Raw genomic sequence first — 15,578 nt, forward strand, 5'->3', positions numbered from 1 at the left:
TCCACTGGGACAGAATAGTGATGAAGTCAGCAGTGGTGTGGTCTGATGAAAATTCCTGCCGAAGGAGAAGATAAAATAACTGACCTGACCTGTTATAATGAAATAGACCCTGGTCATAAATACGGGGTGAAAGGGTTTCTGCCTTTGTGGTGGACAGTGTTGGACGTGTGCCACCTGAGATGTCTTTGCAGTTTGACTTTGCAGATGAACACTGCTGTTGGTGTGTTGTTTTGTTTTTTTTTCCTAAGAACTCCATGCTACTTTGAAAATCCACACAGCTAGAGATAGCTTGGAGAAGAAAGGAAGAGATTGTTTTATACAGAGTTTCATAATGCAGTTTCTGGTTGCCATCATTTTCAATGCATCTGACCAACTCAATTTCCTGTCTTGAATCAACTTTCATCAAGTCCCAAGTTCTCAATTCTGTTGGTTTGGCTGGGCTCTGTGAGTGATCTATTTTAATTTTGGAGTCTGAAAGAGCCCAAGTTTGGGAAAGAATCAAAGTAGTCTCAGGAGAAGGTTATGTGCTTAATTTTCTCCAAATTATGTCAAAAGTGGGGTGCTTTTTTCCTAGTTTGTTTTTAGTTTAGTTTGTTTTTGTTGTTGCATTTTTTGTGTGGGGTTTTCTGTTCACTCGTTTTAGTTTATGGAGTGCTAGTTTCCTACAGAAATACTAAGTACTTAAATAGCATCATCATGTTGGTATGATTAAGCTCAGAAGCAGGTTACTTTGTGGGAACACTAACAGTGGTCTAAAACAGTTCAACGGATCATAGCAAGATACTCAGCTGCAGTGAGTGGGCCTGGGTGACTGGAGCCTGAACAAGTTGATGCTGTCTCTCTGAACTGAGTAAAAGCGGATTGCGGTGTCCAGAAGTGGCAACTGCTACTTCCAGATGTCTGAGCTAACTGAAACAGTGACAACATTTAATTTAGGGAACTCAAATAGTCCAGAGCTTGCCCCTGAAAGCCACTATCTTTCTGTGGTGGCAGGGAGAAAACTACCTTTTCCACATTGAAATAGCTTGACTAGGACAGTTAAGAAATTTCACAGACACTAACTCATAGTTGGGAGAGGAAACAGGGACATGGACACACACCTTCAAAGTGCAATTTTCTCCTGCTGGCAAGTAAAGTTTAGGTTGTGCAGAAAGAATCTACCAGTATGAAATCCTTGAAGGAAACTAGTCTGTGAAGACAAAAATCAACTGTACTGATAGTATGCACTAGTCCTTTGCCATGAAATCAGTGATCCATTAAAGGATTTTAAAAATCTAGACAAATAGGAACACTCCTAAGTGGTGTAGTGCAACTAAGCACACCAGGGACCTTTCTCTTGAATTGAAGATTCAAGCACTTGACAAATGATCAGTTCAGCCATAAACACAACAACATTTTTGCTTGGCATGCTACACCAGAAACTTTATTCAGTTAATTTTGAAAATATTTGCAACCAAAATTTATTTTTTGTAAACTCACAGAAATAAGCTTTAACATATAGGCTGTATACAACTCAAATACAGGTAATACTTTTAGCAATAACTTACAGATACAAACTAATGATAAACTACAATTTCACAAAGAATTGTAAACATCTTGCACAACTGTCAGTCCTTTCTTTTAGGCAAAGTGCTCTTTTGATGACAAATAAATTAACACACACAACTAGAGTGTACTACTTCCAGACAATACAAAAAGGTGTTTTAATAAGGCTTGTAAACAACGTAAGTTATTTATGCAGATTCCATAAAAGTGTCTTGCAGGCTAAATATACTTACATACCCGGGCAGCAGAAGTGATCTTGAAAATGCTTTAGATGTTAAATTAAAAGTTAACATTAATATGTTTCCAATTATATTTTTAATACACAATAAATGACTTAGGGGTACTTCCTTAATAGCTTATATCCCTGACAGAAATTAATTAGGTGTGACTTAGTGGCAGCTGTGTCATTGAATGGGGTAGCAAAGGCTGGAGTCCAAGAGCTGTAGGGGAATGAGCTACAAACAAAACAGAAATATTTACCAGTCAACTTCAGAGGCAGGGAAGTATTCTAAGCTAGTAAATCTCATCGGGTAGTAACAGCCCCTGGTCCCAACCACTGTTCCTCAGCCCACAACCCACAGCCCACCTTGTGCCACCACTTTGGAGAAAGATAAGCTCAGGCCACACAGGTGGCTCAGAGCCCTCCCAAAGTCCTCACAGCCTCTCCTAATCACACAAGCTGAAATTGTCCACTTGCTGGGTTATAAGGCACACAATGACTGAAACATACTTTTGACCACAAGGCTCCCTCTGTGGTTACTGTGGGGGAAGCTGAAGGTTTCAGTGGGGCTGCTGGACTGACTAAACTAACAGTCCTCGGGGTGAGAGCCAGGCAGCAAATGCTTTGCATTAAAATTACATATTATGAAAAAAATGGCATGGATGTTTAAAGACAGTGTTTTAATTTCTTACTACTAGTATTCATAGTTTGGAGGAAGCACAAAAAGCAGTCTCCATACCCAATATTTAGCTATGTTCTAATTAAAAAGTGCTGTCACTTGAAGAGGGACACTGCTTAATGAGGTATAGATAGCAAGTGCTGCATTAAGATACTCTGTAAGGAATACTAGAAGTTAAAAATCTATTAAGTTTCTTTAATCAGTGCTCAGTAAATTGTTCTTGCTGCAGTCAAAAGTGATTTAACTTGGATATGCAAAGCTGTTGTACCTACCATCCATGTAGCTGTGCAGAGCAGTTAGCATACTCCCATCCTGGGGTACATAGGCAGAATATGCCATTTCTTCTAGCATGGGTGGAGACAGCCTGGAGGGCTGAACTGCTGTGACAGGAGCAGTAGATGAATGATTGGGACTAACGTGTTTCTTATGACGTGCTCTGCAATTCTGAAACCATACCTGAGAAGGGGAAAAATGCACACGTTGATAGATTGCATTCTGCTTCAACATTAGCGTAATAAACCCCCTATGAGTTCTAACTTTGGCTGAATTAAGTTAGTTAATTGTGCCTTTAACATAACCTGACAGCCCAAATGCAGAAATATACATTCCAAGCCTGTTTGGTTCAACCAGCACAATCAAATGAGGAAAGCTTCTGCAGTGCCCAGGGGTCTGCAGAGGAGCAGCCGGGCCAGGGCTGCACCCTAGGGCGGGGGACCCCCAGGTCACCCCCACTGCACATAGGGGTGACAGCCATGCAGGTCTGCCAGGGGGTAGCCACTCTCCTCCTCACACTGGGAACTGTGCAAGCTGCCTTTCTTTTTTTTTTTTTTTCTTTAAAGCCTTGATAGCAGCTCTCAGAGTCCTCTTTTCTATAGCAACACTGTCAATTCTCAAGGCTGGAATAAGCAAAAGGAACTGCAAACTTATTTTTATATAAGCATCTATATAATGTTAAGTATCAAATTTATGTATAAAAGAGCCTACATACAATGTTAGCTGAGAGGCATCATCAGGTGAAGACTCTAAGTTTGTATTCATCTTGGTTTTGGATGGGCTTTGGTATGTATTAACTCTGCTCTTTGGAACAGATCACGAGATATTTCTAAGTTGTCACAGCACAAGCCATTTTCAAAATGAGTGTTGGTCTTAAGAACTGTCTACCAAAGCAAAAAATATGTATTTAACTTAGTGCCAATTTCAATGCTATTTAGGCTGAAAGATTTCTTCCTGGAAGATTGGTAATCCTCCACACAAAGCATGAGAGGAATACAGCAAGTTTTCTAAATTAACATGTTTGCTCTAGACATATTCCTGGCTAAGAATGTTGTCTGAAGTTATGCTAAAACTGACAGATTACATCTTTTTCCATTTCAGAATAACTACTTGGAGAACATTGTCATTAAGCATTTCCAATGAATGAGTACCAGACTTTTGTTAGTCAAGTGACTTGTGCAGTTACCTGTATAACACGCCTGCTCAAGCCTGTTCTTTCTGCCAGTTTCTGAAGTGTCTGTGCATCTGGATTGTTGTCCTGAGCAAACTGTGCTTGCATAACCTGGAAATGCAAGATAAGAGATTGCAAGTTTTTGTGTGCAGTCCTGAGAGCAGCATTACTGATTCCTCTCAGACCACAATCCTATTCCTGTGTTTTTTGAAAGTTGTTATAATTATTAGTCCTCATATGGTTCTCACTACATTAAGGGAAAAAAAAAAACACCCCACAACAATATCTCTTCCCCCCCACCCCCACTCCCCAAATGCAAGCCTCTTTAAACATGCTTAACTGAGCTGAGACATTTACCAGAAATGAAGGAAATGAATTGTGCTTGGCAGTAATGAAATATGAAGGAGGTGCTCAGTTATCATTGTTAAAAGAACTGTGGGAGAAAATCCACTGCAAAGAAATTGGAACAGGCTTGTAAAGAAAACTTTTAGAGCAGCAGACCCCAGCCCAGGGCATAATGAAGGAATGAACTTTGATCCAGCTCTCTACTTGTCAGTGGCTGCCTGCATCTTCTATTACATGGGGCAACTTAACTCTGTTCTGCTGCATGGAGGATGCAGGCAACTGGAAAGCACTTTGTCCCTCTTTTACCTTCAACTGACCTGAGGAACAGAGGCTCCTGCTTGGCTGACCAGCCCTAGGGAATTGCTTGGTAACCCTCATCTTTTTACAAAAATTGGAGTGAACACTTGTCATTGGGATATAAATTGCATGGCTTTGAGGAGGCAGATGTCTGCTTGGGCTGCATTCTGGACAGTTTTAGAGCCTGTAAGAGTTTACCTTATCTTAGGAAGCAAGACTTCATGGGTTTCTGCTGGGCCTTTTCAGCAACTTAGTAAACTACAGTTTTTAATTTCTGGATTTTGACCCTTGCTGGTCTGCAAATTTTGCCTGGTTTCATCTTTGAAGATTCATGCTGCTTCTCTCTCCACTTAAAAACACTGAAGCGATTTACTTTCCTATTTTTTCAAACAAAGACATCAAAAAGCACACAAATCCTGTACAGTTACTTCCCTCTGACACTTGCTTTGCTTATACCAGCATCACAGATAGGTACAGAGAGCAGATAGTAAGTATCATTAAATAACAAGAGGCTCCAGGATCTCAAACACTGACTGAAGTCAGTTACAATCTATTTAAAAACACAAAGAAAAAGAAACATGGGTTTTCAATGACAGCAAAAGGGAAGAGGCCCTGAATATGACTCCTACCCAGATATCTGGGCTTATCTCCTATTCAGCCAGAAAGGAAAGTTCCCTTTCACAGAAGTTTGAGCTCAGTGTCCAGAACTCTTGCTCTCTGCCCTTGTGAGGTTATTGCTAACATGGTTGGTATGTATAAAAAAACCATTCTGTCTCCAACGTGGCTGAAATGAAAACCAAGTTGTGAACAGCCACATGCCAGGCTACCTAGCACTGCCTAAATGCCTCACCTGTTTCTACATCTCAGCTTCAGTATTTCTCAACTGATGTCACCCTGAACAAGATGAGGACAGGCCAGTGAAGCAGAACTCAGGCTGAGACAGTAGAAAACTAATGGTGTAGTGGCCTCATGTGACCAGAAATTCAAAGGCATTATAAAATGAAAGCAGGTATGTGCAGCTAGGATTAGGTACAAAGCCAGCTTTCTTTCCATTAGAGGTTGAAACCTCTTCCATCCAGTCCCACCGCGACCCCTTTTTCATGAGGAAGCTGGCCCAAGACATGTTTGTTTTTTTTTTTCTTAGAAGGCTAAAATGAAGTTGTGATCCAGTGGGTGAAATAACTCCTATCTGAGTTAGTGCAGAGCTAACTCTCGCCAAAGTAGCAACAAGACAAGAAGCCTTGAAAGCAGAGCAGATGCAGGAAAAAAACCCTCTCTCGCCCTTCAGAGCAGGCTTGACCATGCAGGAAAGATTTTGGCTTGGTTATGACCAGACTTCATAGCTCCCACTTCCCTTAGTCCTGACCATGGAGAGGAAAAGAACTAGAGGCTGAGCCTGTACAAAGGGATATTAGAAGAACACTTCAGTACACATGTTCAACAACAAACTGGGACAGCACAAGAACTGCTGCCAAGTACTTCAAATGCACTTTCCCTGTGTTTCACTCCACCCAGCTCTATGAAAATAAGTGGGACTTTTTTCCTCTAAAACATGCAGCATTAAATCCCAAGTCAAGGTCTTGAAACATGCCACTATCATGCCTTCAGTGTATTTTGAACAGGCAAAGCTCAAAACCACTGAGGAAATCAACATGCGAGACATTTTGAAGGGGCAAGGAAAAGAAAAGCAAATGAGTCCCTGCTGATATTCTCTCTTCCTGGTGTACAGAAGCATGGCCAAGAATATAAACATATGACCTAAAAAGTATTAAGGAAAGCCATCTTAGAAGGAAAAAGGGCAATCAAGAAATAAATGTTCAAATATTTCACATCTTCTCTATAAACCAAATCAAAACAAGAAATATGCACTAACAGGAGTCAACCTGTGAAAACAATTCACGTGAAAACAAACAGGAATCCATGATACCTGTTTTGAGAACACAATCTTTTGCAGTCCCTATTGTTCATTACAAAAAAATTCAAATTCCCATTCTCTTCATGTCTTGAAGTCATTTACAGTACCCATCTTCAGTACAACTCCTCACATTACATAATTCCAAAAATATTTTGTCTTTATTATGTGTAGCGATGTAAATGTCTGATTAAATAGATTTCATTGAGCAATCAAAATAGAACCTTTTTGTTTCTACTCTGCAGAATTACTGTCTGCCCCCAGGGAAATAAAAAGCTTGAAGAGTAACTATTTCGCATTAAACTGCTGAAGCTAACAAACAATTCCAGAAACATGCTGCATCTTGATAGTTTATGAAATCATTAAAAGCATGCAAGCTTTTTCTTTCCCTCCATATGCATGTGAATTCCTATCAGTTCTCTGCCCAAGTCCTGCATAAATCTGAACAATGCAAGGTTTTAGCACTGCATCTACCTGGAGCTGATCTGCTGTGAAGCTGGTCCGAGCTCTTTTTGCTGGTTTTGGATGATTAACATCTTGTTCTGTTAGTAATGCTCCTTCCATGCTAATCCCATTACCTGAAGCAGTAAAAAGAAAACAACATTGTCTGCTAAACAGTCAAAAAGGTGTTTTTTGTAAGTCAGATTGTCCTCCAACAATAACCAACAGTACCCAGAACAGCTGAATTTCAACTTTAAAGCTTGAACTTGATCTGGCACCATTACCCATTACACCCCAAACGACTCCCTTGCAAGTGAGGGAAAGACAGATCCAGCACAGTATTTTATCAACTAAATGTTTTCTTTTCCTTAGGATACAAAACAAGTTATACAAACTTTAAAAGAATTAAAGCATCAAATAATTTGCACACTTTAATTCAAGAACCTGCACTTCCAGCCTTAGCAAAGCTAGGTAATTACATCTTAAATAAGGAAGATGAAGTAAAACCCAACAATTTAATTAAAACTAACACACAAACACAGTTCTTCACAAAAGCTGGGTGTTACCGTTTTCAACTTCTCTTTTCAGATTATCCAACATGCAGTCGTAATGTACTCTACAAAGGACTTTCTCTTCCACCAAAGCAAACTCCTCTCCAGTAGAAAGCTGTCTCTTGCAGGAGAAGCAGGCAAAGCAGGCCAGGTGGTACACATTGCCCTTTGCCCGGCGGACCCAGTCGGTGGAGTGGATGTGCCTCCCACAGCGGGAGCAGCGGGTGCCGTAGCGCCTGCACAGACACAGGGACAGGAGCAGGAGGGCAGCCACCAGCCCCCCCAGCAACACGGTGACTCCTGGAGCCACCAGGATGTGGCAGCACAGCCAAGACCCAAAAAAATCCAAAGTTTGTATCCAATAGCTTTGGAGCACAGAAACAAATATCAATAGCTGAGCAACAGAAACTAATATCCTTAGACGGAAAAGAATAAAATGAAACTACAGTGGATGGTTTAGTGTAGGGTGAACGGTTGGACTCGATGAAATATCTTAACTGCTACATGAACTCACAACTCTTCATCTTTCCTCTTATGAAGATAAGAACTTTTTTAAAAGCTATGCATGGGAGACAATGGATGACTGTGTTCAAAATTCTCTCAATTATTCGAATATATTATGCATTACTTTGGCGGTAGTCTGAATTACTGTATTTTGCTACATCATCCTCCACTGATCTTTCAATCCCCTTTAGCAGACAGGAAAACCTGTATCTTGATAGTTATTTCCTTAACTAACAACACATTATGATTTTTTAATAATTTAAATACCTGCAAGCATTTACATTACTAGAGTAGAATATTCCTCTTTGAAGAGGAAATGAGCCACCAGGGTATGCTGATTATTTAGACACAAATTTGTCCTGAAAATCTTTGCAGGATTGTAAAATGTTTTTCAGCCCCACAAAACTTAGTCCAGAGTTCACAGTATTCAGCCCGTCTTCTCTCTTTCAGTGTCAAAACTGAGCAGCTGAACACAATCCATTCCATACACAGGTGAGAATCCATAAATAGTTTAGTCTGGGGAAGTAACAGCAACCACACCAAAATTAACAGCAAAAAAGTTTGCCTCTTTCCTGACCCTCAGTGCCAATATAATATTCTTCAGAACAGGATTAGACCTTAATATTGAAGAACTATTAATGTTCTAAACGAAGCAATCACAGAAAGGTATAAATCCTGAATGCTTCTTTTAAAAAAGAGATTTATTCCATGTTGGCTTTGTAGTTCCAGGTGATATCATGAGTTTCATACCAGCATTAGTGCTAGTGCTAGTCCAGACAGAATATCACCTCAACTCTTCCTGGTGTGCTCAGTCAGCATTACCTCAGGGGGATTCTTTGCGGATACCAAAGCTTTACAACAGTACTGTGGGCAGGAATTCTGACTTAAGGGTTTTTTAGTACAGAAGGAAATTACTGTATAAATGCAATAGCTATGCAAAATAGAGAGAAAAAGGGGAAGACTCATAGGTAGCTACATTAGACAGACTTAGTGTTGCTCAAATCCCTCTGCAAGAAAGGTCAGTTTAATCACTGAAAATAAATCTAGCAAATAAAAACCAAAGAGCCTAAACATGCATTTTAGTTGCAGCTTAAGCAAAAAGTGTCAAATAAGCATAGCAATATCTAATAAAATTATATTCTTGTATGATATACCTGAAATAGTCAAGTTTGCAGAAGATATCTTTATCTTTGATGTAGCAGCTCGTGTGCCTTCCTAGAGATGTTCTGCAAACACTGCACGAGAGACAGCGCACATGCCAGCAGAGGTCATTTACCTGCAAAAACACAAAAGAAAAGTGCCCCTCAGTGCTTGCATTGCCAATATTACATTTCATAGTTACAAAAATTATTTTTCCATTCATATAGACAAGGCCAAAAATGACAAATACCGAGATTCACAGAAAATTAATCTTCAAGGCAAAACATTTCTTACAGAACTGCATGCACACTAAGGGTTAATTAATTTGATGGAGTTCTTCAGAATAAGCTTTCATGGTTTTGTAATTAAAAGCACCAGAAGAGGAAGCAAGAGATTCGAGTTCCATGTAAGTATTTTGTGTTGAATTCTTTTCTCATAGCATTAGAGTAACAGAGTGAGTTTTGGCCTCACATGGCCTTGGTAAGGCAGCTAGCTTACATATTTTTATTTCCCAGTCTGCAAAAAGTCCTGTCTTCACAAAGAAGAAACTTTGCAAAGTTTCTTCTTAAAACATGAGTATTGAAGGAAAAAAGAAACAACTTGTCAAACAAAAACACACCATGAACCACATCTTCATTTTCCAGGTTTCTGCTGAAGCTAAGAGAATGGAGTGAGCTTCAGAAGAGCAGCAGCTGTTTCAATAGCAAATTCAACAATTCTTTAACATGCAACATTCATAGTGAAAATAGACATAAAAAGCTTTTCTGGAAAGCAGCAGAAATCTGCAGTTTTGAAAACTTGCATATAACTTTTGGGGCAAATAAATCGACAGCAATAATTTTCATTTCTTCTTTCCTGTAAAGAGAACCTCTTTGTAGTGCAGGCATTCTGCATCACACATCAGAAAACCTAGGACTCTCCATGAACACAAGAATTTAGTAACAGCCCACTAGGTAGTTCCACACGGCACGAGACTTCTGTAAACCTAACAATGACTAAGCTTAGGTATATTTTATTTTTAATTTTCTGAGCCAATTTCTCCGTCTCATACCAAACAGCCCATACAATGTCTATGGCAAAGCAGCAGATTTGAGATAATCCAGGATGTGCCCTTCATCAGAACACCATCAGACAAGCCACAGAGAAAGTGAAGTATTGACTCCAGCACTCAGGCTAGAATCACCAATTTCAGGTATTCTTCAGTTTATACAACACAGCTTGCAGTTGCCCAGAGCTCTCCCAACTATTATCCTTGTTGGCAGCCATCTTCCCACACACTGGCAAACCTATACCACAAAATAATGTCAAACTGTTGACAACAGCTGTCACCAAATTGATCCTCCCAAGTGTTTCTTCCCTCAGCAGCCACAGCCCCAGTGCAGGCCAGAGGACCCTGCAGGCAGCCAGGCCCTGCTGTGCAGCTTCACAGAGCCCAGGCTGATGTCCCAGCCACACCATGCTCCTTGCACTGCCACTTCTTCCCCAGTTAATGCTTCTATGCAGAGCAGGACAGCTTTGATGGTGGTCACATTTGGTATCACCCATTCATGTTCTTATGAATTTACAGGGCTGAAAGCTAGAAGATGTGCTGCCGGAGGTCAGCAAGACACCAGGTTACCAGCAGAGATTCCTTCCTCTTTCTGCTCGCACAGGAAGCGGCAACACCTAATTGAAAGTTCAGGCTAAATGATTTAAAGGTCTTTTGCTCTGAGCCACATTATCCCAATTTTTCAGACAGGAGACTGCAATGATCAGTAAACAAGCTACTTACAGGTCTCTGGAGTTAACTGGACTGGAACCAAGTTCAGCTCCCAGTCCTGTGGCACTACTCTGATGTCAACCCAGCAGCTGCAGAGGTGCCCAGGATTCACCACAAAAAGCAACAAAGCAGCTACCTACACCAACCCTATTTTACATGCACACCAACCCAGTGTGTGTGTTCCTTTGACCTTCTCTCCCCATCTGAGGTCTAGGCAAATGATCTAATAAGTGAGATGTTTCAGGATATGCAGTGGCTTTATTTAAGGCCGCATCTAATGGAATTAAGTTGATTCTCACACTATTAACTAATCTGGGATAATTTTAGTGGATATAATACAGGAAGAAAGTATCCCCCCTTTCAACCCCATTAAGGCTTTATGCTTAAAATCACAAGGTTTTATTTTTAAATTATCTTAGCCCTGAACACTTATGCTAGCAAAACTACTCTGCAATCACACAGCTTGCTTCCTTCAAGGGCATTTCCAGACGCATTTCACAGAAATAATTCCCCAAGAGCCATTTACTGCTTTGAAATTCACAACACCACGCTACGAAATTTCCTTTAATTAATAGCAAACGGGCCATACCACCACGGCTTACCCAGGAGCACAAAACGCAGCAAGAAGTTACCCGCATTCGAAACCATAGGTTCTTCTTCCCTCTCTCCTTCCGCACGTCAAGAAAATAAAACCCCAGCGCAGGAAAGCATTACCCAAAACCCAAGCGGCAACCGGAGTTCCTTCGGGGCCCAGATCTCACCGACAAGCAGGCAGGTGACTCCGCTCCTTCTCCCGTCTTGCCAGACGCTGGGCTGGCCGTCTCGGTGGGCAAGGGAAGACTCCTCGGCCACGGCACCGACGGGGCAACAGCAGCCGCAGCGCTGCGGAGGGGCAACCTGGAGGGTTCTCCTGGAAGCCCACGGACCCCGGCTCCGGGAGGCTGGCTGGGTGCCTCCGAGGCACTACCCTAACGGGGGAAACGGCGGCACCGGGCCGCCCCCGATGTAAGGAGCCGCCGCCACCGCCCCCAGACGCCGCTCACCTTCAGCAGGTACTTGTCCACGATCTCCAGCCCGCAGCTGCTACACACACACTTTCCGGGGGCGCAGCCGGGGCCCGAGGCCATGGACCGCGGCGAGGAGGAGGGCGAGAGGGCGGTGGAGGAAGAGCAGGAGTCCTCGTCGGCAGCTGCAGGGCTGGCCTGGGGGGAGCGCAGGGGAGGCGGCGGTCAGCACTCGTCCCCGCCGCCCGGGAAGCCAGGACCCCCGCACCGGCACCTGCGGGGCTTCGCCGGGAGGGTGGCGGCAGGAGCCAGCCCCTCCAAGGGGCTGAGCCCGAGGCACCGGACTGGAAGGACGGGAGCGGCCACCGCCGCCGCCGCCCCCTCCCCTCACAGGGCACCAGCCCCACGCCCGCCCCCTCCCCACGCACCTTCTCCGAGGGGCCGCCGAGCGCGGGCAAGTCCTTGTCCTCCAGCCTGCAGACGAACATCGGGTCGCTCTTCCAATACATGGCCCTGCCCTACCGCATACCAGCTCGGCGGCGGGCGGCGAGGCTGCCCGGGGACCCCGCGCCAGGGCTCTGCGCTCCGCGCCTGCAGGGGAAAAAGTTTTGTTTTCTAGTGGGTGGACCCGCGGCGCGGGGACCTGCCTCGCTGGCCTCACCTCCTGCGCAAAACCCGCCTTCTGAGCATGGCGGGAGCGCTACCTCCGCCAGCGAGCCTGGTTTAACGTAAGGGGAGGGGGAGCGAGGGGGTGGCGGAACCCCAACAACAAGAAAAACAAACAAACAAAAAACCCCAAACCAACGAAAGAAACGAGGAGACCCCCTCCCCGTTTGTCTTCACCGTTTACCACGGCTTCTCCCCGCCGCCCCACTCTAAACAAAGATTCAAGTTACACCCCTGTGTTAGCTAAGACAAACACGGCCGAAAGCGAGAGAACGTGCGAACGGCAAGGGTTCCTCTGTACAGATGAAACCCAAAGCCCAAAAGCGTTCCTGCAGCTTAGACTCACAACTCCTAACTCAGTCTGCTTGTTTCTGCTCTTGCTCATGTCTCCAAGATCCCCAATAAAACCATTCTCGTTAAGCAAAAAAAGGAGCACCTGAGCTGCTCAAAGGCCGTAGCGTTACTCCGTTCCTGAAATCGAGCCTGAAAGAGCACGGATATTGCTAATTAACATCACCGCCTTCGGCCGCGCGGCGGACAGAGGGTGCTCGGAGCTGGCGGTCCGCAGCTCCCCAGAAAACTAGCGGAAAACTCCGTCTGTCAGTCGAGCGGGACCTCGGGTCACTGGCACGTTTTTTTCCACGATTACAAACCCTGCCCGCAGATTTCCCTCAACCCAAAAACTGCTGCTGTGCTTGAGGCATTTCAGGAGAATAAAGCAACAGCTTGTCCACCGCAGGTGAGGTAAATAACTGGGGTGTCTGCTTCTCTGCACGTACTTAACTAGCCAGGTGTTTTTAATTAAACTTGTCGTTATGTTTCCATCTTCTCCCCCCCTCCCGTCTTTGTTTCAGCTCTGCTCGACGATAGATGCGAGACATGCTGCAGAGCCTCAGTAAAGCGAGCGACGAGAATTATCCCTACGCTTAAAACCACGATAAGTTTGCTAAAAGGGAATTCTGCTTTTGAGAAACTGCATGAAAGGAGAAGCTCCATATTCTTATCCCCCCAAAAATGACAAGCGTTTTTTTCAAATCCCGGGACCCGATTCTGCAGGACCGTAACTGAAAAAGCGGCGGTGCCGAGCCCCGGGAATTCCGGAACGTTCCGTGGTCAGTCATTCGTTTGTACGGTGCTAAAACCGATCTAACCCTGGACAGAATCTCCCTTAGATTTTCCCCTAATGTCCCTACCAGTTGCTGCCACAGTCAGACAAACAGTGCCTGGTTTTTTGTTTGTTTTCTTCCCGTAAAGCAACTCAGGGCAGCGCAACCCACAGCCCCGAGCGGCGGGGCGACCACTGGACCCCGCCGTCCCCTGCATGCCCCGGTCCCCCTGACCCCCGGTGGCAGCGTTCGGGCCTCTCCCCGGCCCGGCCCCTCGACGGCCGCGGCAGCCCCACGGGGCGCGGTCTGGGGCTTCCCCCGTGGCCTCTGCCCCGTCCGCGGCGGGGGGGCCCGGCCCGACCGGCGGGGTGAGCGGGCGGGGGGTGTCCGAGGCGTGGCCCCGTGGTCCGGCGGGGACGAGGGCGCTCTGCGCCCCGCGGAGAGCTCGGCCCAGGGCCGCGTCGAGCACGGAGCCTGCCGGGGCTCCCCCTCTCTGCGCCGATCGGCCGTCCGTGACCATCAGCCGTGCGACATTAGCGCTGTCACCTGTCTCTGGAGGCTCGACGGAAACCAAGCACCTGGTGGGGGCCTTCGAGAAGTGCACGGTGGAAAATCCGGGCCGGACCCGTCCTGCGGAGACCCGCGGTAAGCCCGGGGAGCGTCTGGACCTGCTCCGCTTCGTGCAGCGTCCAGTTGGTTGTCAGTCCTTTTCCTGCGCAGGTAACGAGTTAGTTCAGGTTGTTCGTGCGCGCTTCTCGCGGGGCTGCTTTTTAAATTTCGATAAAATAACTCCCTTGCTGTCCACGTACACCTTTCCTCTCACAAATGTGGGAGCGGGCAGAGCCCTTGTTCCCCAGGTTGGTGGTGAACGCGCAGGGGTAATTCCAAAGGCGGCAGTTGAGGGGAAAACAGCACACGAGAGATTCTCGGTGCTTCTTAGTATTTTCGGAGCCCGGAGAGAAGCGGGCGCGGCGAAGAGCCGCGGAAGGAGGCACTGCCAGCCGGTGAAAGCCGCCCCCAGGCCCCCTTGCCCCCTCCCCCGCTCGCTGCGCCCCGCGACCGCCCCCCTGCGCGGTTCCCCCTCCGGCCCCCCTCCCCCCTGCTCTCTGCCCGGCCTTGGTCCGCGGTACCGGGTACTCTCTGAGGTCTCGGGGCTCCAGGAAGCTCCCACGCGGGGCACGGGCACGTCGTGAGGCACCAGGCTTGGCTGGTCCCGTTCAGGGGCTCCGGGGGCTGCGCGGAGCTGGGTCTGCCGTCCTGCAGCAAGGGTGGTGGGCTGCAGGACAGGGGACCGGGCGCCCGAGAACCACGCGGAGATGGTGGGGGTATTGCTATGGCTGGGGGTGTTTCGCAAGAGATGAGCGATTTTGACGAGATTTTTGGAAAGAGAAAATTTATTTCTGAGAAGAGGTCAGAAACGCCGTGGCGTTCAGGGTGGACATGGAGAGCGCACGGTCGCTTCGCCCCTGCGCTTTTGTAATCCATCTCTCCAAAGTCCAGACTAAGTTTCCTAGCTTCAGTTACAAGCCCTCGAAATTTTGGTGAATATTCTCAGCATTGTTTTTTTGAGGACAGGCACGTAGGCTTTAGGGAATTTACGACTTCTGTACCCCCTCGTCCCCATGGTGCTGTGTCCGCGCACACGGGGGGATGCAGGCTCAGATGCTGCTTCGATCCCGTCCCTCCGCGGACTCCGCGCTTGGGGCACCGGGCCCTGCGGAGGACCCCGGAGCGGGGAATGGGAGGGGTCGCCAAAGGTCTGAACAGGGGGAGACGGGGGAAAGGGGAACCTGTCCGGGGACAGGCAGTCCACCGCGGCCGGTGGTCCCAACGTGGCCTTTCCGAGGCTGAGAGTGGAGCAGGGGATTCCCGCGGGACCTCCCGACGGGGGGGGGGGTTTGCTCCTGGTTCTGATTCCTCTCTTTCAGAAGTAATGTTAGGACGTGTGTGGGAGGGAGTGCTAAT

At 46.2% G+C, this 15,578-nt stretch overlaps 2 protein-coding genes across 3 annotated transcripts in view; one reads left to right on the forward strand and one right to left on the reverse strand.

Annotated features, from left to right (window-relative positions):
- The window catches only part of SLC44A5 (solute carrier family 44 member 5), a 73,386-nt gene extending 63,483 nt beyond the window's left edge, over positions 1 to 9,903 (forward strand). The window contains exon 22 of the mRNA XM_071749820.1: positions 9,723 to 9,903. Within this exon, the coding sequence (XP_071605921.1) occupies positions 9,723 to 9,733 (11 nt within the window). The 3' untranslated portion in view covers positions 9,734 to 9,903. The remainder of the gene's footprint in view (positions 1 to 9,722) is intronic.
- On the reverse strand, positions 1,395 to 14,617 carry LHX8 (LIM homeobox 8). Of its 2 annotated transcripts, XM_071749821.1 has the most exons (9): positions 14,160 to 14,617; positions 12,270 to 12,432; positions 11,881 to 12,039; positions 9,093 to 9,214; positions 7,450 to 7,670; positions 6,917 to 7,020; positions 3,904 to 3,999; positions 2,717 to 2,900; positions 1,395 to 2,000 (listed from the first exon to the last, which is right to left on the reverse strand). In XM_071749821.1, the coding sequence occupies exons 2-9, from the start codon at positions 12,348 to 12,350 to the stop codon at positions 1,924 to 1,926; spliced, it is 1,044 nt and encodes a 347-aa protein (XP_071605922.1). In that variant the 5' UTR covers positions 12,351 to 12,432; positions 14,160 to 14,617; the 3' UTR covers positions 1,395 to 1,923. The 2 variants fall into 2 exon arrangements, with proteins under 2 accessions (XP_071605922.1, XP_071605923.1); XM_071749822.1 differs by lacking the exon at positions 14,160 to 14,617 and having other exon boundaries at positions 12,270 to 12,627.
- Positions 14,618 to 15,578: the final 961 nt, after the last annotated feature.

Source organism: Heliangelus exortis, chromosome 8, assembly GCF_036169615.1.
Source record: "Heliangelus exortis chromosome 8, bHelExo1.hap1, whole genome shotgun sequence".
NCBI lineage: Eukaryota > Metazoa > Chordata > Aves > Apodiformes > Trochilidae > Heliangelus > Heliangelus exortis.

Bases quoted from the DNA above. Each gene is read 5' to 3' on its own strand.
- LHX8 (XM_071749821.1), bottom strand. From the start codon at position 12,350: ATGTATTGGAAGAGCGACCCGATGTTCGTCTGCAGGCTGGAGGACAAG. The intron at 9,215-11,880 runs GTGAGCGGCGTC...GTGTTTTTGCAG, and splicing joins TGGACAAGTACCTGCTGAAG to GTAAATGACCTCTGCTGGCA. The intron at 2,901-3,903 runs GTAACTGCACAA...TCCCCTTCTCAG, and splicing joins TGAGCAGGCGTGTTATACAG to GTATGGTTTCAGAATTGCAG.